The sequence below is a fragment of the Eublepharis macularius genome, chromosome 6 (genome assembly GCF_028583425.1).
Source record: "Eublepharis macularius isolate TG4126 chromosome 6, MPM_Emac_v1.0, whole genome shotgun sequence".
Lineage (NCBI taxonomy): Eukaryota > Metazoa > Chordata > Lepidosauria > Squamata > Eublepharidae > Eublepharis > Eublepharis macularius.
Window position 1 is genome coordinate 70,505,634 of NC_072795.1, and position 22,771 is coordinate 70,528,404.

The 22,771-nt window shown below is 40.8% G+C and overlaps 1 protein-coding gene across 1 annotated transcript in view; it reads left to right on the top strand.

Moving 5' to 3' along the window:
- Positions 1 to 22,771, top strand: part of SORCS3 (sortilin related VPS10 domain containing receptor 3) — an 818,830-nt gene that overhangs the window by 771,185 nt on the left and 24,874 nt on the right. The window contains exons 24-25 of the mRNA XM_054984254.1: positions 13,179 to 13,278; positions 20,284 to 20,389. Of these exons, the coding sequence (XP_054840229.1) occupies positions 13,179 to 13,278; positions 20,284 to 20,389 (206 nt within the window). The remainder of the gene's footprint in view (positions 1 to 13,178; positions 13,279 to 20,283; positions 20,390 to 22,771) is intronic.

Sequence of the window (22,771 nt, forward strand, 5' to 3'; positions counted from 1 at the left end):
TTCAGAAGAAAGCCTATGTTTTATAGATTACAGCAAAGCTTTTGACTGTGTGGACCATGAAAGGCTATGGATAGTGTTAAAAGTAATACGGGTGCCACAACATCTGATTATTTTGATGCACAACTTGTACTCTCAAAAGAAATCCTTCTTCCACTAAAGAACTGAAGGAGTTCAAGATCGGTGAAAATACCATCTCAGAACAGGACTAATTTCTGTACTCGGGGTTGATGCCTTGCAGCATTTACAGAGCTACTGACTAGGAGGATATACTCTCTTTTTTTTTTGTAAAATTTTTATTGGGTTAGAACATTAATATTTTTACATTACATTGCATTCAATTATCCCCTAATTTTTCGTTTCTAACCCCCTCCCTTTCCCCCCCTTTTGTTGACTTCCAACAGCTTTCCCACCCTCTGTCCCTTTTCCCTTACTTCTATTAATTTCCTCTATCTAAAACAAATATATATTCTCCATTATATTAAGCAGTACATCTTTAACTCTTTTACTTACTAAACATCCAAACTATACTTCTTTAGATAAACAATTTATCCCATTTTCCAGTTTTGAATATTTCTGTATGTCATAAACCATAAAAATTTCCCACATTTAAATCAAACAATTTGATTTGTTCTCTCTATATTAATCATTTCTTCTTTTTATAGTATTTCTATATAACTCATCACATAGTCAGTCATTTTAACTCTTCTATACATTCAGTTTGGTGCATATAAGTCTTATCAAGTAAAAAAAAATATTGTTAATTACTCAATCCTCATGTTTAAACCGTTAATTATTCTCTATCAATATTCTATCAATTAACCTTTACATATCTATATATATCTCAATCAATTAATTAATCTAACTGCTTATAAATTCACATTTCTCTTCCTCCCCCGGTAAAGTCACCCCTCTCTTTTATACTTTTATTGTACTTCAGTAGTTCTCAAACTGCCACAGTTTTCCTCCCACCTCCCACTTCTTCTCCAGATATTGTTTCAGCTTCTCCCAGTCTGTGTTAAACTGCCCTGAGTCCAGATCTCTCAGTTTTCTTGTCATCTTGTCCATTTCAGCCATATACAGCAATTTGTAGATCCAATCTTCAATAGTTGGCACTTCTTGTACTTTCCATTTCTGCACATACAAAAGTCTAGCTGCTGCAGTCATATAAAATATCAACGTCCTATGGTGGGCTGGGATTCCCTCCATTCCCAAGTTTAGCAGCAGGAGTTCTGGGTTCTTATTTATTTGAAACTGTAAAATTTCACTCATTTCTCTTATTATTTCCCCCCAGAACTGCCTAGCTACCTCACACGACCACCACATATGATAGAGGGAGCCCTCATGCTTTCTACATTTCCAGCATTTATTAGAAGTGTTCAAGTTTCCTAGCGCAATCTTCTTTGGTGTCATGTACCAACGATAGATCATTTTGAAAATGTTCTCTTTAATATTAATACATGTCGTTGTCTTCATTGTAGTTTTCCACAAGTATTCCCATGCCTCCATTGTTATTTCTTTATTAAAATTTATAGCCCATTTCACCATTTGTGTTTTAACTGTCTCATCCTCGGTATACCATTTCAACAGTACTTGGTATACCTTGGATATTCTTTTCTTGTCCTCTTTAAAAAGGGTCTGCTCTAGTTCCGAATTCTCTGTTCGTATACCTCCCTTTACAGAGTCCGAGTTATACAAATCTCTGATCTGTCTATACTGGAACCAATCGTAGTTCGGTGATGGTTCCTCTTGCGTCTTTATTCTAAGTTTAGACACTTCAGTTTTAGTTATTTCTTTGTACGTTAAACATTGTTGTTCATTATCAACAGCTCTCGGATCTATCACCTCGTATGGAACCACCCACAAAGGGGTTCCTTCTTGTAGGTAAATTCTGTACTTCTTCCAGATTGTATATAAACTTCTCCTTACAAAATGATGCAGGAACATCGAGTTGACCTTTACTTTGTCATGCCATAGGTATGCGTGCCATCCAAAAATTTTTTTATATCCCTCTAGGGCTAATAGTTTCTTATTCTTTAATGTCATCCACTCTTTTAACCAAACTAGGCAGATTGCATCATGGTAAAGTCTCAGGTTGGGCAGTTGCATTCCGCCTCTTTCCTTTGCATCTTGTAGAACTTTTACTTTCACTCGAGGCTTCTTGCCTGCCCAAACAAAATCTGATATTTTCCTCTGCCATTTTTCAAATTGTTTAGAGTCTCTGATGATTGGTATTGTCTGTAGCAAAAACATTACTCTTGGTAACACATTCATCTTAACTGCTGCAATCCTGCCCAACCATGACAAATTCAGTCTATTCCATTTGATCAAGTCTCTCTCTATCTGAGTCCATAATTTTTCATAATTATTCTTGAACAAATCTATATTTTTTGCAGTCAGCTCAACTCCCAAATATTTCACCTTACTAGTTACTTCACAGTCCGTTGTTTCCATTAACAATTGTTGTTTCTGCTTAGTCATGTTTTTACATAATATCTTTGACTTCTTTTTGTTAATGAAGAAACCTGCCAAGTCACCAAACTCTTTGATCTTGTCTATCACTTTTGGCATGTTCTCCAATGGATCTTCTACAATTAACATTATGTCATCTGCAAATGCTCTAACCTTGTATGAATAGTCCTTTATTTTTATTCCTCGTATTTCCTCGTCTTGTCGTATTTGTATCATCAGAATCTCCAATACTAAAATGAACAACAATGGAGATAACGGGCAACCTTGTCTTGTTCCTTTACTAATCGTCAATTTCTTGGTCAGTTCATCATTCACTACAATTGCTGCAGTCTGGTCTCTATAAATTTCTTTAATTGCTCTGATGAATCTTTCTCCCAATTGTAGCTTTTCCATAGTGGCCAACAAAAAATCCCAGTTTAAATTGTCAAACGCTTTTTCAGCGTCTACAAAGAAGAAACCAACCTCTTTGTCACAACGCTTATCATAATATTCAATAGCATTGATCACTGTCCTTAAATTGTCTCTTATTTGTCTGTCTGGCAAAAAGCCTGCTTGTTCCTCCTCTATGACTTCCGAGAGCCACCCCTTCAGTCTCTCCGCCAATATCTTCGTAAAAATTTTATAATCATTGTTAAGTAGTGATATAGGTCTGTAATTTTTCACGTTAGTCAAATCTTGGCCCTCTTTTGGGATCAATGATATATTCGCTTCGCTCCAAGTGTCTGGAATTCTTTGATCCCTAAAAACTCCGTTCATCACCTCTTTTAGGAATGGTGCCAGTTCGTTGGCCATTGTCTTATAAAATTTAGCCGTAAGTCCATCTGGCCCTGGCGCCTTTCCTAGATTTGCAGATTGTATTGCCTTACTTATTTCCTCATCAGTTACTTCACTATTCAACTTATTTCTCCAAGCTTCCGAGATCTCTGGAAGTTTGGTTTTCTCCAAATATGATGCTATTGATTCTTTGGTTACTTCTTTTTTATTATACAGCTTAGCATAAAATTTATAAAAGGCTCTACTAATGGTAGTCTGCTCCAGGTACGTTTTATTTTCTTCACAGATTTTATTTATTATTTTCTTTTCCCTTTTCTTCTTCAATTGCCATGCCAAATATTTCCCAGGTTTATTAGCACCCTCAAAAGCTTTTTGATTCAGTCTTTTAAGGTTCCACTCCAATTCTTTATTACTCATTGCTGTTAACTGTTCTTGAAGAATTTTAATTTCCTGATGTATTTTCTTTTTCCCTGGTCTCTTTTTTAACTGTATTTCTTTGGCCTTTATTTTCTCCTCAATCTCTTGTCTTTTCTCCTCTTTCTTTTTCCTTGCTCTGCCATTTAAGTCCATTAGTATGCCCCTTACAACCGCCTTGTACGCGTCCCAAACTTTACTGGTTGGTACTTCTTTATTCACGTTATATTGTATAAAAAACTTTGTCTCTCTTCTCAATATTTCCATATTTTCACTTTCCTGTAGCAAGTCCTCATTTATTCTCCAGGCTTTCCTTTTTCTCCTTTTTCCAAATTTCCACATAATTGGATTGTGATCTGAGCCTACCATCGGCATTATTTCTACCTCCTTAGTCCATAACGCTAAGTCCTTTGAGGCCCAGATCATATCAATTCTTGATAATGTAAGATGCCTTGCAGAATAAAAAGTAAACTGTTTGGTTTTAGGATATTCTCTCCTCCATACATCTTCGAGAGTCTCTTGTTGAATCAACTCAAAAAAAAGCTTTGGCAATAGTCCTCTTTTCTTTTGTGCTGTTGTAGTCTTTTTATCTAGTTCCAAATCTGTCACTCCATTAAAATCTCCAGCAAGAATTATCTGGTCATATACAAGATCGTCTAAATGCTTCCTTAAATCCTCAAAGAAGCTTTCCTTTGCACCGTTAGGTGCATAAAGTCCGACTACCAACACTCTCTTTAAATTCCAATTACATTCCACCGCTACAAATCTAGCTTCCACATCTCTCATAACAAATTTTGGCTGCAGCTCCTCTTTTATGTACAACACCACTCCTCTTTTTTTCTTGTTAGAGGCCGCTACAAATTCTTTGCCCAATTTTCCAGATTTTAAATATTTTACATCCTGTTTTCTAATATGGGTCTCCTGCAAACAAACAATATCACATTTTTGTTTTAGTAGCCAATGAAAAATATTTTTCCTCTTATTCGGTGAGTTTAGTCCATTTACATTCCAAGATAATACATTACACTCCATATTCATGGTTTTGTTGGTAAGTCTTTTTCATTGTCCTTGATAAATCTCTCCATCTCCCGCTCAGATCTGATGCGTTTTTTTGCCCCTCCAAACTCAAAGGACACTCCTTCCGGTAACTCCCATCTGTATCTGATATTCATGTCCTTCAAAGTTTGAATTAGCACTCTATATTTTTTCCTGTCCAGTAACACTGATCTGGGCAGTTCCTTCATTATGATAATCGTCTTGCCATCAATCTCCAATGGATCTTGAAATTGTTTTGTCACAATCCTCTCTTTCATGTTTCTAGTTGTAAACTGCACAATCACATCCCTTGGTAGTTTCCTCTGGGTTGCAATTCTCGAGTTCACACGGTACGCCACATCTAGGATAGCCACAATTTCCTCCTCCTCCTTCCCCAGGTAATCAGCCAACACCTCAGTCATCTGTTCTTGCGCTGACTTCCCTTCCACTTCTGGCAGACCACGAAAACGAAGCTGCTTCTCCATGTGTTTAGTTTCTGCAACTGACATCCTCCCCTTCACCAGTCTCATCTCTGTTTGTTGCGTTTCTATTAAATTCTCCATCGCGTCTTCTACTGTTTTAACTCTCTGCTGCGTTCCTTGTAGTTCACTACTAATCGTTTCCACGCCTTTTTTCACTTCTGACAGCTCCGACTTTACTGTCTGTGTAACTTCTTTGACCTCTTTAATAAGCTCCAATTTCGTGTCCTTAAGTTCTTTCATCATGTCTATAAGCTTTTTGTCCAAATTTTCTATTGCCGATTGCCACTCTTTTTTCGACATCGTGGGGCTTGCTTTAGCTCGCTCCCACGAATCTGCTCTCTTCCTTAGCTCCGTGGCGTATGTTTAAACGTTTTCCTTTTTTTCAAATGTCCCAATCTTTGCCAAAATTAATTTTTTGTATCCAAAATGTCGGGCGTCTTTTCTCTATGGTTTCTCTATGTTATTGTAATCCAAGATGGCCTACTTCCTCTTCCGCTGAAGCCGCGACCCTTCCCTTTTCAAAAATGGCGATTCCCTACTTCCTGTCCGTCGGCAAGGGCCGCTTCCCTCCAGCCACTCTATTGTTGTTACGCACTTCCTGTCTCCCGTCTTCCCACAGCAGGTCTCGCGATGGTGTCTTTTTCCCACAGCTCCAAAACCACAGGTATTCAAAACAATAGTCCGATTTTTGCAATAACTTCTTTAAATTTAGTCTCTTTTAAAATACAACTCCTGCCGAGTCTTCACCTCCTTTTCACTAGTCTGTTGCAGTTTAAAAATCTACTTTCTTTCCTCTCTGTTTTTATCAATCTGTCCCGTTTCAAGAGATAGCGATCTTTACCTTCTCTTCAACTTTCTCGGGTTGTAATCGCTGTTTCGATCTTAAATTCTCCTCTCGACTTCCCTCCCCGATCGAAGCTTGGGTATGTAGGTCTTATGCCAGCCGAATTGGCCCCAGAACTGCCGCAGAGATTATAGCCGACCCGTCGCAAGGTGGGACCTCAAGGATTGGGGGGGAGACTCCTTGAGTAGAGCCCCCCCTCATCCGAGATCTAGCTCACCCTAGGGTCTTGAGCGTTCTTTGCCTGCTCCCCGCCTGAGAGCAGTCGGCCGCGGGTTATTTTCACCCCTCCGGCCGGTTAAAACGGCAGTCCGGTCAGCTCCGCAAATGGAGCTGCGTTAGACCTCCATGAATCCCAAACCGGAAGTCTAGGAGGATATACTCTCATTGTCCCATTTGATCAGCCGATTTAATCAATATATTGGTCATTAACTGATTTTTTTCCTCCTCTCCCCATACCTCCAAGCAGACCAATGATTGGATTTATTGCCTAGCTGGAAGAGGCAGCAATGGCGTCATTAGCCAAGTCTCTTGCTTCCAGGGAAGGCTTCTTCTTTGAGACAAATTTACAACCCATTGACTCACCATCGAGTTAGTTTGTGGGATGGGTGGGGGGTGAGGGGGAGCTGTGGAGGCCCTGTGCTGCGGCCTGGCCCAGGTGGCTCTGGCCAGCCCCATGTGATGACATGGGAGCCAATAGTCAGGCAGGTTCCAGCCAGTCAATCACGTGCCAGGGCCAGTGGCGTGCAAGGGCAGGTGGACCTGGATGGTGCGGGATCACATTAAGTCCTTCCTGCGAGCCCTTAAAGCGTAGATGCCTAGCTCCCACCCCCAGTGTTTCACCGCACTCCAGCAATCCACACCCAGCCCACCCTCACTTCCCTGTTTGAGAGTTTTTGCTTTATTTTGTGTGCAGCACAACATTGGGTTTGTTTCTGTCAGCTACTTGTCACAACTTTTGGGGGCAGTTTGGCATTTGGCACAAATCCTTTGGGGGTTAACACAGTCTGCGTGTTCTGTCTCCCCATAGCAGGAGATCCCCTTATGGGATCTTGAGAGTGATGCAAGACCTCCCAAAGGGGAAGTGAAATTGACAGAGCCTTAGGGATGTGAAGAGGAAATGAACAAACCCTCTGAAGAGCAATCTCTGCCAGCTCCCTCTTTTTAAACTAACCTGGTGTAGAGAGGTGAAACTGATAGAGCCTTTGGCTCTTTTTAAACTACACTTCTTGGCTAACATTGCATCTCCCTTCACTTGAATCTTGTGTAGAGAGACTTTCGGTATGTTGATAATACTACATGTATATAAAATGGCCTGGAATTCCTCCACATAGTAATTTTACGTTAAATTTCTTTCTAATGTTCAAACTCTCCTTTCTTTGAAATGTAGAACAACACTGCATCCAAATGGACTCTTCTGTCCTTTCTATGGATTTTATATCCAGGGATTACTGCATCCTATTCATTCTTAGTACACCACCGGGTTTCAGATATGCCTACTATGTCTGTATTCTCTTTTAACACCAGACACTTTCTGTAACAGGACTTGCAGATTCAACACAGGACATTGATAAAGCTCCACATACCAAAATTTGAATTCAAGAAAACTTTTAAAAGTACAGATTCCCTGTTCTCCTCTGCCTATTAAGGCATGCAATCTAGCAGTTCCTCCAATTGAGTGGATTTTCCATCTGCAAAGGTGTGTGTGTATGGGGGGTAATTGTATCCATTTTACCCTTTCCAGTCTGTCCTTTATACTTTCTTTGGGCCCATCAACGTGAAGGAGCACAATTTTTTGGAGCACTGAGAGGGAGGAAACAGAACAGTTGTTGCTGTCTGTACTGCTTAGGATCCAAGCCTTGGCTTCTAGTACCAGTTTAAAGTCCATTTTTGTGTGTGATTTTTTCAAAGACATTGTGCAGCCTGATCCTATAAATATTTACTTGGAAACTCATCTTACAGTAATTTGTGTGGTTTACTCCAAGTCAGTACGCATAGATTGGCAACCATGCATCATACTCTAATGCATGTTTATTCAGAACTAAGCACAACAGAATGCCACAGTCTTATGCAAATGTGTATATATTAAAATACATGAATGAGACAAATCTGTGTTTGAACCACATCTGTCATACAAGCCCCCACTTCAGATAACTAGGATTGGCTGCAGATCTCCCTCAAATACTTGTTCAGAGTCTTACTAGAGGACTATCACTGGATCTTTCAAAAAATTTTAAAAAGAAAAATACAGCCCCTTTATAGGCCCATGAGGACCCAGTTCTGATTGGGGTTGTGCAGACTGAGAGCAGAGGAATCTTAACTCTTCCATTCCTACATGGTTTTGCAAATCTAAATGATCTCTCTGCCGTTCTTCTATTAGCACCTAGTTTTTGTCTGTTTTATATTTTCTATCAGACCGCGAGGAGGGGGAACTTGCATGGCTTGGCCAGCTGAAACTGATCCCTCCATGTAAGACTCTTCTCTCCCTTTCCCCTTTGTAGCCCCAAGTCAGGGCTCTGCATGCCACTATTTCTAGTATTTAAAAATGCCTTAAAGATCCTATCACAGATCTTCCAACATCTTGTCTACTTAGGCACATACTGAGTGAGGAAATAGAGGGCAGACTGTATCTGGAAATTCCAATATCCATTCACTTAAATAAATAGGTAATTACAGTGATGAATAGCAGCTGTGATAATACTGCAAGATTAGAGTTGAGAACAATAGCACAAGCTTGCTAAAACTTCCATGAAGAATGTAACTAGTGATTAAATCAGCTGTATCAGTTCTGAAGCCTTGGTAGGTGATCCAGTGGGGAAATGAAAAGACTTCCCTGAAAAACCTGCCCTTGTTGATAGTTTCTTTTTTAAACTGCAGATATAAACTCTTTAATGATTCTTAGCATTTATATTGTGCTTTAGATGTCCATAGGACTTCTGGGAAAACCTGACTACAACCACATATTGTTATCATCTCCAAGTTGCAGATGGAGGGCTTTTAATGAAAGACAGAGCTTCCCTGACAGGGCTTAACTGCACATTATATGTAGCATTACCAACCTCAAGGTGGGGCCTGAAGTTGTCCTGGAACTACAACTGATCTTCAGACTACAGAGATCAGTTTCAGAGGTTGGATTCCATGGCATCCTATCTCTTCTGAGCTTCCTCTCCAAACTCCATCCTCCCCAGGCACTGCCTCGAATCTCAAGAAATTTCCTAACTCGGAGTTGGCAACCCTATGTTACATTGCCTTCGACAACCCTGTGTTACAAGCCTTCGACAATACCTATGCTACATTGTTTCCAGTTCCTCCTTGGGCTCCGGCAAACTAGATATGTGCTGAGTATTCCATGTTGTAACATGTATTTTAACTGTCTTAAGGCCTGTCACAGAGGCAAAAATCAGGAATAACTCAGTCTCTTACTTTACACCAGCTATTACACAATCAACCCAGAATCCCTTCATGCTATGACAAAGCTTTAAAGTATATACAGATCACTAAAATATTTTAGTCCAGATAGAGCTACTAACATATACTACTAATAGTAAGAATATGTGGCAAGAATCTTGGTGGCACATTTTTAGAATGCAGCATTCTTATATATTTAGACTGTGAAACCTAATATTAAATTTAATTTTGAAGTTTCAGAGAATATTTGAATTCCTCTTAGCTGTAGATTTAAGCTTGAAAGGGTACAGATAGTTACTCCATTAGTTAAAAATTTAATTTCGAAATTAAACATATGGAAAGGGGTTAACTGCATGCAGGTTGTCTGGATATATATCATGTGAATAACAAAGTGAGACATGGTTAAAAAGACAGGGTTAAAAATAACCCTGGAGCTGCATCTGTGTGATTTTTGTTTTCTTAGGCCTACAAATGCATCCCCTAATAGACGGTTCATTCTAATATTCTCTGTGGCAATACATTAACTGCCATGAGATGCCATGAGATGCCATAATATTCCCTGTGGCAATACATTAACTGCCATGAGATACTAGAAATAGTGGCATGCAGAGCCCTGACTTGGGGCTACAAAGGGGAAAGGGAGAGAAGAGTCTTACATGGAGGGATCAGTTTCAGCTGGCCAAGCCATGCAAGTTCCCCCTCCTCACGGTGAGAGGATCTGTGAGAGGATCTGTGTAGCTATGTGACCGTCTTTAATGAACAGAGTAGGAAAAGTCTATGAGATTGAAAATGGACAACTCAGTACCAGGAGCCAACTGTGCTTCTGTGGGAGTTACAGAGGCCTTAATTTAGGGTTATTAACTCCTGGTTGGGAAATTCTTGGAGATTTGGGGGTGGAGCCTAGAAACAATGGAATTTTTGGAGGGTGGAGGCAGCTCAATGGGAACATGATTGTGTGGAAGTTGGACTTAATGCATAAGATTCCAGCAAGGATGACTGAACATTGGTTCAGTGTGGGTCAATGCAGTAAGTGTTTGTTTGTGGGCCCAGGCCTAGCTGAAAGATGCTGGCTCAGCTAATCAGCAATACCTGAAAGTGGTCTCTGAGTCGCTAGTGAAATGACCTTGAAGACCAGACTCAGAGAGTTCTATCTATCCTCCCTGAATGTTCTCATAGCAGTTATGCTGATTAGTTGTTTTCCCTCACTCCCTTGTAGACATGGGCATGAACAGAAAAAAAAACAACAACGAACATGGTGTTTGTTGTTTGTTGCATCCACAAACAATGAACAATGAACACTGACGAACATGATCCTGTTCATGAACATGTTCATTGTTCATTGTTCGTGGGGGCCAGCAGGCTCTCCTCCAGTCATCAAGATCCCTACTGCGCCACTCCCAGAAACCCTACCTGAGCAGGCAGCAGGAAAGGTACCAATAATAAATAATAGCTTGGCCCCAGAGCCTGGCAGCAGCCCTGGAACCTGAAGGGGTAGATCCCTATCCCACCACACACAAAGAAAATTCAAGCTCTAATGCACTCACCCTGTCTCTCTAACAGCAGCTGTCCCTCCCTGAAAGCCAGAGCTGGGAGCCCCCCTCCCCCCTGTCCTTTTCCTCTTATAACAAATTTGGAGCTCCAGTCCACACTTGGAAGGAAGACCTGCCTATCAAGCTAAATTGGGCTTAGATTGGGGTTTCCAGGGCAACTGCACGAGTTCAGACAGAGTTCAGACAATGGCTGCCTGAGTTGCCATGGGAATTGATTGCAGGTGTCAGACGGTCTGTCTTGACAAACAGCAACGAATGAGGCTTTTCAATGACCACCTGTTCATTTAGAATGGAGCCTTATGAACAGCTTGTTTGTGAACAGCCGAACAGGCTGTTTGAGGGCTTTTTTGCATTCGTAATGCTGTTCGTGCCCATCTCTACTCCCATGTTGCCTGGTGATATGCTGAGGTTTAGAAAAGATGGATTCTGAGTACACATTAGACACCAACCATTCTTTATTCTTCACCTTGGCAAGACCTCATGCTGCACCAACTCAGCATGGAGAGGGCCTACTTGCTTCCAGATGGGTGAGATGAACAGCTGTTTGATGTCAACCAGAAAAGCTTAAGTTAGCAAGTTTTAGATAGATTTTAGTTTAGCAACAATAAGGTTGTTTTCTATCTGTTGCCTGTTTTGTTTGAGTGCTTCCATGCTTTGCAACACTCTCTAAAAGCTAATAAAATATATTTTATTAAAGCAGTGTTTGGATTTACTGACTGAGATGTGATGATGAGTACGCTCCAAAGACGAACCCAGGGGTTGGAGAATCAAGGCCTCGGTGAAAGCCCAAATTAAGTAAAAGGTTTACACTCCAGTCTTGCTGGACTGTCAATGTGGCTGTTTTCAGCTCCTGAAGTAGGAGCTGAGGGAGCTTAAACCCTACAATAATGCTGCAGAGTCCACCGCCAAAAGCTGCCATCTTCTCCAGGGGAACTGATCTCTGCAGTCCATTAGAACTCCAGGCCCATCTGGAGGATGGCAACTCTACTTCAACTAGACCCATAAATTCTCAAATGAAAAGGCATGTTCATTAATATGCAGTTATAAACAAGTACAAAGGTGAAAATAGGAGGGCATCAAAACCATTCATGTTACTTAGAATAAGGAATAATCACCCATTGTCTTGCTTCCCTTCCCCACGAAGACCTTCACAGCCCTTATTTCCTGGGCTGAGCATTTCAGTGAATACAAAATAAAGGTTCACTTTCTTCTTACCCTGACCTGGATAGCCCAGGCAAGCCTGATGTCATCAGATCTCGAAAGCTAAGCAGCATCGGTATTGATTAGTAATTGGATGGAAGACCTCCAAAGAAGACCAGAGTTGCAGAGGCAGTCGATGGCAAACCAGTTCTGTTAGTCTCTTGCCTTGAAAACCTCAGCGGGGGGGGGGGGGTTCCACCATAAGTCAGCTATGACTTGGTGGCACTTTCCACCATCACCTTCTTCTTGGTGTGAGGACATGAAGAAGCTTTGAATTTCACAGAACTCTTCATGTTCCTGACCAAGTTTTAAGTTGTTTCATTCAAAAGCTTTAGAAGAGAGCAATACAGATAGGCAGAGATCTGGAAAACAAGTGCCATGAGGCAAGCTTGAAGGAACTGGGTATGCTTTGCTTAAAGAAAAAAAACTGAAGAGGGATATGATGGCTGTCTTCAAATATCAGAAGGGCTGTCACAGGAGAAAAGAGCAAAGGTCTCGGCTTTTGAAGCAGTTGAGAACAAGATGATTTCTAGGGAGCTTAAATGACAAGAGGCAAGATATAAGTGAAACATTAGGAGAAATTTCCTAATGATGAAAGTAGTAAGACAGCCGATTACTTCATTTGGTGGTGAGCTCTCTTGTTGTAAATTGTGAAGCAAAGGCTTGGCATCCATTTGTCAGGGTAGCTGTTGATTTGTATTTCCTACGCTACATAGGAGAGTAGAGAAGATGGCCTACAAGACCTCTCCCAACTCTGTGAAGCTATGACATTAAACCAACAGCCACTGTTCAAATAAAATAAGTCATCCTATCCATTTTATATCACTGTATTTGGGAATCAAACGTGTAATGCCTAGCTGTATCAAGTAGGAATATATTTGGTATTCTTTAATGAAAAAAATGCATCGCTCTATGCATAAAATGAAGTCATTTGAATATGTCTATATGAGAATGCTTTTAACTTTAATAGTGATGTTTTTTAAGAATTTTAAATTGTTTCATCAGGCTGTTGAAATCCTCTTCAATGCTTTGAACCAGAACTTGGTCCAGTTTGAGTTGAAGCCTGCTGTGGAAGTAATTGTGTATGTCACCCAACTAACATTAGGTAAGCTGACAAAGGCAATAAGATATATGGTAAGGAATACCTGGATATCTTTGCATGAAAAAAGTGTGAAGAATTCTTTTCCTTTTGGTCTTGGCCACTGGACAAGTGAAAGCTTCACGTTCAGAGCATTCTCGCAGCTGGAAGTCTCTGAGATATGCAAAATATCAGGAAACCAAAACCAAAGTGAGGGCAAGTTCTGAACTGCTTCTTGAAAACTTAAGCTTCATTCTTACTGTATGACTGTAACATCTCCCACAACCTCTTATTGTAAATATTACACTAGGGTAGCTTACACATGGGTCTCTGCTGCATGATGAACTTTACATTGGGCTTTCTACATATTCAATTCATGAGGATCAGATCCGATTTATTCATCAATTCTGACCTCATACTGCTTCGATTCTTTAATTCTACATTTTGAGGGAGTTGAACTGAAGTGATGTCTGTTTTTTATTTCTGCACTAGAAAAATGCCCTGCTTTTGCTGCCAGGTTTGAGGACAGGTCAGTTTCCTCAGTTGATTCTTGAGGGAACTTACAAGGTGTTTTTTTGTCCTTGGCCATTTTCACACTCAGACTTTAAAGCATTTCAGTATCTGTTCTGCTTCCCATGTTTGCAGGAGTTTCACACTTGCAAGGTAGTCATGGGATGCAGTACTGATGTTTGTCTGCAATATCTCTGATTTCCCCCCCTGTGGACATACTGCCATGTTATTTTGAAGCTGCTGCTGAGTTGCAGCTGGCATGATTAATGTCAGTTAATGTCACTAACCTTCTCCTCCCTCTCCTTTTCCCCGGGAGCTAATTGGTCTATGCAGAATTAACTACTCCCACCCTCCTCAACTCTGTGAACTCCTTTTCCGCCATTTTTTTCAGTAAAGCAAGGTAAGGGTCCTAAGACTGCTTCTCCGTTGGCTTCCTTCCTCCCAGGTATGCACACACTCTCTTATTTTTTTTTTCAAAGCCAGGAACCATTCCTAACCTTGCTGCTTATTCCCTGCTGGCTTTAAAAGCCAGGAAAGGGTTAAATGGCTGCTTTCCCCCTTCCTCCCTCTATAGTATTCTCTTTTTCTTTCTCTCTCTCACTCTCTTTTTTAAAGCCAGGAATGATTTGTAACATTGCTGTGTTGAAACGTTACTGCTTATTCTTGAAAACTTAAGCTTCATTCTTACTGTATGACTGTAACATCTCCCACAACCTCTTATTGTAAATATTACACTAGGGTAGCTTACACATGGGGTTAAATGGCTGCTTTCCCCTTCCTCTCTTAGTAGTATGAGCACACTCTTTTTTTTCAAAGCTAGGAAAGTGTTGTAAGGTTACTCCTCATTTCTCCTGGCTTTAAAAGCCAGGTAAGGGTTAAAAGGCTGCTTTTGCCTCCCTCCAAGTGCCTTCTGCCAATGTAAAAAAAAAAGCATTTTGCACAGCCCTTTGCAAATCAAAGCAGCAGGGAGGGAAAGAAGCAACAGCATTTTAAACCTTTCCTGGTTTGGTTTTTTTTAAAAAAATGAGAATGGTACATGTTCCCCCCCAGAACTCTGCCACCAATTGCCTCTCCCTGTGGACATGGGACAGCCCAATCAGCAAATACAGGGGACGATGGGTTTCAACATTGCAATGTTACTATGCATGCTCAAAGTAAAAATAATAATAATAATAATACAATTGTGATGTTAATTGCAAAGCTCCAAAAGCCCAAAACTGCACTGAGGCTTCAAAGCCAGTCTAAAATGAAAAACAAGATGCCAAATCAAAATTGCCTCAGACTGGGTGAAACGTGAGAGTGCCATGCCAAAGCCACTGCGATCAAGGCAAATGCTCATAATGGCGGTTTAAACCATAAGTGCAAAAAGGACCTTTTTTTAAAGGCACCGAGGTTGCATTGCTGCTGTTCAAATTTTTTTTAAAAGCCAAAAAAGAATGGACTAAAAAGTATAGAGAGCAAAAGGGAAAACTTTAAAATATCAAGTGAGATTCAGGGCTCTCTGCAGAGTTTTTGTGTTAGCCATATTTCAGCATCCCCCCACCCACCCCCAACAGTTGCAAAGGTTTTTTTTCCCTTTAAGGTACCAATGCTGCAATGTTGCTATTTAATTTTTTTTAAAAAATCAGGAAAAAAACCTGGATTGGTTTCTGTTCAACCAATCATGATGCAGGGGAATAAAGGGGAGGGTGAAAGGCAGGGCTTCACACTGAAGAAAGCATTTTATACTTTAAAAAAAAGCCCTGATTTGACTTTACTGGGAAAAAAACCATCGAGATATGTGTGTAGGGAGAAAAGCTGCAGAACAGCCAGGGAAAGGTTGATTCTGTGGAAGATGCAGCCTTTCTCCATGTGGAGCACATAAAAGTCTGGAAAGTGGTTTGGAGAGAGACAGTGAAGCCCAAAACAGAGTTACTACAGTCTAAGCCCATTGATTTCAATGGGCTTAAACTGGAGTAACTCTGCATAGGATTGCACTGTAATTTGGGGTATTTTGACTGTGTGTGCAGAATTCTGGAAATAAATCGATACAGTTTGGGGCCAGAACCAATGAAAAAGCCCCATGCAGAAAAGACCATGGCTAAATTTATATATCCTCTAGATTATCACTGTAATCCATCTGTTACAAAAAATGGATGGCTTGTGCCAACAGAGATATATATGACAAAATAATATATATTAATATATGCTGAAAATATGAGAATTTCTATATGCAGTGGGAAAAAAGGTGTGTGTAGAAATCCAAGACTCCTTCCAGTGCTTCACCACATGTTATATCTATACAGTTGGGTAATTTATATCTCTGCTCACTCCTATAGCTGAACTGCCTTAGTGGTAAAATAAAATAAATTGTCCAAGTGATCTATTGGTCCTTTCCTGTTCTGCACTTTATGAGCAACAATGTTGGAGGGTATTCATAATCACTGAGCAAATATCTGAGGTATATCACCTGAATCTGTTCCATTCTAAGGTTGTTGTTTGATTTTATACATGTTAAGCAAATAAACATGGCAGAAATCTGGAATAAATAATGCATCTGTACATTAAGAACTGGGCTGGGAACTTTGAGAGGACAAGCAGTACGAGCAGTACAAAGATCAGGGCTAGTTCTTTGAATTATTGTTTTGAGCAGAGAGTCAAACAAAAGAAATAAAGCAACCAAATATAAAGAGGGAGTAATGGGGCCCAGGACATAAGTTCTAAATCAGGAAATTGGTCCTTGAAGGCATTTGAAGTAGGGTGGAGATCAACTGATGAGAAATTCACGGTGTAAATGCTTTTATGCAACCAGTACAAGTTTCACAGCCACCACCAAAGTAAATAACGAGGTCAGTTTCACTAGTGGCTCCAGCCTATTTCCTTCCCTAACACCTACGGACAAGTATTATTCAAAGCAGAGGTGAGAGAGCTATAACTTTTTTCCCACTGTGCTTGATGACCACCTTTTCCAATTAACTTGCAAGTTCTTGTTGTGGCCTGTTCTCTTCATTAAGAGTAATTGGGGCCTCTGTTCCTGCTGTACAGGTGTTTATCACATACAATAATGAGTCTCTCAGTCCCCATCTTGAAACTTTTGTAGAGTCAAGAACTGGGTTAGTCAGAGGCGTCTTACTCTTTCACAATTAGTGGCTCTGTGTTGCTCAGAGCTGGAAAGGTTGATCTATCTCAGAAAAGATATCAATAGGCTTGCCAAGTTATAGAAAAAAGTGACTACAGATTAGAGCATATTTCATAGGAGGTACACGATAAAAGTTTACCAAATTATGAATGGTATTGGGGGGGGAAGGGTTCTCCTCTTTTATAACTGTAGCCTCAACTTCATCCTGTGAACTGAATTATCATTAAGTTCAAAACAGAGTAAAGCAAATACCAGTATTTAATAAATGTATAGTTAACAGGACATTTACTGCCACAAAGTGTGATGATGTTCACTAGCTTAGATGTCTTTTTAAAAGGGTTAAACAAATCCACAGAAAAGAGATTTGTCAATAGTTTTTAGCTACGACTGCTAAATGGAACGTCCACTGTCCAAGGAAGTATACCTGTGAATACCAGATGATGACGATATATAGAAAGGTGGTGCCTTCTTGCTCGGCATGCAGGCTTTCTGGAAACATCTGGCTGTGCAACAGGAGGGTGGACCAGACGGACCCTTGCTGTGATGCAGGAGGCCTCTTCTTGTGTTCTCTGCTGGTGGTTAAGGACAAATGTTAAGGAGAAGTTTACTGCTTTCTGAAATAATGCGTGAAATCAGACAAGGCAAAACAAAATGTCTTGCAAAAAAAGGCTCGTAGTTGGAGAATGACAAAAATGAGGAATTTCTTTCTGTAGACAAGCCCCTGCATTCTAAAACCCATTTTAACAATCAGACTTTGGTTTAGAAAAGTATTGTCATGCCTGTAGTCTGCCTTTCAGGAGAAATGACAGAGCAATTACGCATATATAGCTATAGCTATAGCTATAGATATAGATCCTCTTATACAAATTACTTATTTATTGTCATTATTATTTTATCTCACCCTTCATCTAAGGGACTCAAAATGGCACTTTATAACTACCTATTTCAGTTTTATCTTATTCTTCCCCCGCAGAGGTCAGGGCGGAAAACAATATTATCCACTTTGCCATTTTATCCTCTGTTCAACCATATGAGGTGGACTAGGCTAACTGGCAAAGGGTCACCCCATAAGCTTCATGGAAAAGTAGTGATTTTAGTCTAGATCTACAAGACTGTAACAGTCCAAACTGTATCCACTACATTCCCACTACATGCAATGAGCTCTCATAAAATACATAATGAAAAACAAAATGTTTCATGAGTCAGTGTAGCACAATGTATAGTGCAGGCGGGAGATCCAGATAATTACTCAGACTTGAACCTCTCCAGGTTCAATTTTTAAGAGGAGAAGTGCCTGGAAGCAATGCTGTCCTAGCTGCAGACATGTCAATGAATTAATGCAAAGTGGTAAGCTGCAGTACTGCAGCCCAAGCTCTGCTCACGAGTCACGACCTGAGTTCAATCCTGGCGGAAGCCGGGTTCAGGTAGCTGACTCAAGGTTGACTCAGCCTTTCATCCTTCTGAGGTTGGTAAAATGAGTACCCAGTTTCCTGGGGGTAAAGTGTAGATGACTGGAGAAGGCAATGGGAAACCACCCCATAACAAAAGTCTGCCAAGAAAACGTCGTGATGCAACGCCCCCCCATGGGTCAGGAATGACTTGGTGCTTGCACAGGGGACTACCTTTACCTTTTTTTTTCTATGTTACTTTGGTGCACCAGAACAGGATTTTCACATTAACCAAACTTCCTGTTCCTCTGCAATGATGTCTTATCTGAAAGACAGGTTTCATAATTCCTCTCCTAGGAGATGTACAAATAGGGTTGAGAGAATAGAGTAATGTAAGAACAATCCTGCGGTATCAAATCAATGGCCCATCTAGTCCAGCATCCTGTTTCCCACAGTGGCCAACCAGATGCCACAGAAATCTCAGAAAAAGGAAACATTTCTCAGGGCCAAATTTGAAATCTGATGTAGAAGAACAATTCAATGAACTTACACATCTCATTCCTGCTCAGCAACTTAATGTCCTTAATAGGGGTTTGCAGCCAATGACACCCCCCCCCCCAACTCCCAAATTCTATGAATAATGAAAGTTTAGCTCCCAGAATTTCAGGAATTTTATGGGGGCCATTAAAGAGAGGAAGCCGGTGGGCCAAACTGCTGTTTGGTGGAGTCTCCGTCTCTTTAACTGTTAAGTATCTATTGTTTTCTCTGGAAAAATCTGGCATATAAAATCTAAAATAATGTCCCCATTATTTCCTATAGGTAGACCTGGCATCTCTACTTTCCATAAGAAATAATGGCACCATTATTTCTGATGGGTGGTAAATATAACTTCTGAGGCTATATCTACATAATCAGCTGTTAGTCTGCATCTCAAGAACCTTTAAATTTTAGGAGGCCATTATTTTCTAGGAGGTTAGGTCTTCCTGTAGAGGACAATGGGCCTTTAAAATTTAAAGAGAGGAAGATGCCTCCTAACAGCTGTTTGGGAAGACCAGCTTCATCTCCTTCCATCAATGCTCCTGATGCCTCTGAGGGTGGGGGATGGGGAGGCAATTGCAAAAATGGAGGGAGCAATTTCACCCTCCCCCGCAAAACCCAAAACAATCCTGAAATGTTAAGGGAAGACAGGAAAATTCTGATAATGAAAAGTATTCCCTCCCCAAATCCAGATTTGAAATTAATCCCAAAATATCTGATGTGCACACCTCATCCTAAACTCAATTTTGACATGAAAACAGTGCTCTGTAAATGTAAAGATGCCAACATCATTAGAGGCAGCCATCTGCCAAGTTTTCTCAATTGCGGCAATCCACCTGGGAGCTACAGTGTGTGGGCCTGAGGGAGATAAGGCGAGAGAGGGGTGAGACAGCCGCGTTGAGCTGAGGATGGAGGAAAAAATTGAACAGATAACTGAAGGAGTATAGACCCTGTACTGCATAACAAGGGGAATACAGACTTTTCCATGTTGATCTCATTTTCAGTTGAATTGAGAGACATATGAAATACCTCAGTACTGCAAGGACTATTTGGCTATATAAGATATTTTTCCTCACTGAAATTATACATGTACTGAAGAATGTTCCCCTTGTTTCTGCTGGTTCCTCATTAAGTAAAATCTGGGCTCTCCAGTCCTGGTGGCGGGGACAGGGATGGGGGTGCGTGCTTCCCTGAAAAGATGGCAGACCCAAGAGATGTCATGGGACAATCTTCCTGCAGTTTGTCTGTGCATGGCCTGCCGCTTCCTTTTCATTATGGTGCTGTCTGGAAATTGCAGCCTTGTGTTCAAAGGGAGTGAGATCAATTCCTTCCATATAAGTTGTGTTTTCTCTCACAGCATGTACCACATGTCCGCAATAATAAAGAGGCTGCAAAGAAAAGAGAGCCATACCTTGCCTCCCTCCCCACCCCCGCAGTTAATGACTTGCCAATGTAACATGATGTTCTTCCCTTTCCCAGCGCCTCTCGTTGACTCTGGAGCTGGACACAGCAGTTCAGCAATGCTGATGTTGTTGTCAGTGGTCTTCGTGGGCTTGGCTGTTTTTTTAATCTACAAATTTAAAAGGTATGTTGGTCTGTTTATGTTTTGGTTTAACGTTTGAAAGAGGAAAGATGTAGAAAGAAATATTTCTATAATGTGAAATCAGACTCAGTTCCTGGTGTGGGCAATTAGTACAACTGTCCCAATTCTCATGTATTGAAAAGGGTTGGAGGTCACACAATATCCTTATCCCTCTCAAATGTGTGAAGTAGGATTTTATGTTATCTATCTATCATCTATCTATCTATCATCTACCTTTCTTATTGAGACTCAAGGTGCATTGCACAGTGTAGGTCAATACACTCAACGGCTGGGACATTCAATAAAAATTCAGCAAAGAATAGAATATGATAAGGATTTTAAAACAAGCAGAAATCTAGTACAAGGCTGAAAACCATGTTGAAAATAGAAATATAAGCAATTTGACATGACAAATTACATGTCACGGAACTATCCAGTAGAAGCACACTTACAGCAGCAAACAGTTCTATACTATACTGTAGTATAGCATAGGGGCTGTTCTATAGTCTACAGTCCCTATCCCATTCCTGCACATCTCTTTGAACCACTTCTTTACACCACAGTCATATTACCTATGTAAAAAAGCCCTCCTGAATAATTCAGTTCTGCATAGTTTGTGAAAAACCAGGAGAGTGAGAACTTTCCCGACATCTTCAGGCAGGCCATTCCATAATGCAGAGAATGGGCAAGGAATGGGCAGCTGTTGATTTTGCCTATGTGTGGGGTGACATCTGCAGAAGGCCCTGTTCAACTGAGTTAAGCTGCAGTGGCGAAACACAGGGAGAGATGCAGTTTTGCAGATATGAGGGACTAGGACATGAATGACCTTGAACTGAGTATGACAACTGATGGGTAGCCAACAGAGTGACTACAGAATGAGAGTGATATGCATGCCCTATTTAGCTCCCAAAAGTAAATGAGTTGCAGTGTTTTGCACAAGCTGAAGTCTTGAGTTGACTTTAAGATGAGACCTATGTAGAGTGTATTACAGTAGTCTTGATGTTTCCGTGGCATAAATCCAGGTGGCCAGATCAGACATGTCAAGGTAAGGGGCTATTTTCCAGGTTAGCCTCAGTTTGGGGAAGGCATTTTTGCAGCTGCCTTAACTTGCTTCTCTAGCAGCAATGCTGAATCCCGTATAACCCTTGGGCTCTTAACTGAGTCTCCAAGGATCAACTGAATGCCATCGAAAGTGGCAAGCACAATGTCCTTTAAGATGTCAGCACCACCTCCATCTTGTCTGGGTTCATTTCCAGTTTGTTTGCTTTCAGCTATTTGACTACTGCTGTCAGGCAGCAGCTTACGACCTCTACTATATCACCATGGAATTTGGATGGTGAGGCAAAAAGCTGGGTATCTTCTGCATATTGATGACATCCAGTTTCAAAGCTATGAATTATTTCTCCTAAAGGCTTTACACAGAGGTTGAATTACATGGGGAATAAAATTACACCCTGTGAAATTTCCAAAATGAAGATGGCTGGTCTCCAACAGCAACTCTTTGACTATGTTCCATGAGAAATGATTTAAACCAATCCCAGCTACAACCTCTGATACCTACATCTGCCTCCAAACACCTCAACAGGATGTCATGATCTACTGTATCATATATCCAAGATACATCTGAATGTTTTTGTCTACATTCAGATGGAAGTCATCAGCTAAAGCTGCCTGGGCCATCTCCATCCCATAGCCCAGCCTGAAACCAGACTGAAAAGTGTCTTGAGTGCCAGAGTTATCCAAAAAGATTTGGAGTTGGTTTGCTACTACTCTCTTAATCACTTTTCCTAGAAAGGGTAGATTAGAGGCAGGATGACGAGTAGCCAACTTATTTTTATCTAGGGATCATTTTTTAAGTAGTGGGTGGATAATTGCCTCTTTGAGTAGTTGAGAGAAGGTGTCTTGAGTAGAGATGGGCATGAACAGCAATATGATAAAAAAAAGCCATGAACAGCCCAATCTGCTGTTCGCGAACAAGCTGTTCTTGAGGCCCCATTCTAAACAAACAGGTGGTCATTGCAAGCCTCATTCGTTGCTGTCCATTGCTGTTCGTCAAGCCAGACAGTCTGGCACCTGCAATCAATTCCCTTGGCAACTTAGGCAGGGATTGTCTGAACTCTGTCTGAACTCCTGCTGTTGCCCTGGAAACCCCAATCTAAGCCCAATTTAGCTTGATAGGCAGGTCTTCTTTTCAAGTGTGGAGCTCCAAATTTGTTACAAGGGAGGCTCTGGTTTTGCAGACAATGGACAGGGAGAGACAGGTCCTGTTGGCATTTTGATAGAGAGAGTGCATTGGAGCTTGAATTTTCTTTGTGTGCGGTGGGATAGGGATCTACTCCTTCAAGTTCCAGAGCTGCTGCCGGGCTCTGTGCCAAGCTATTATTT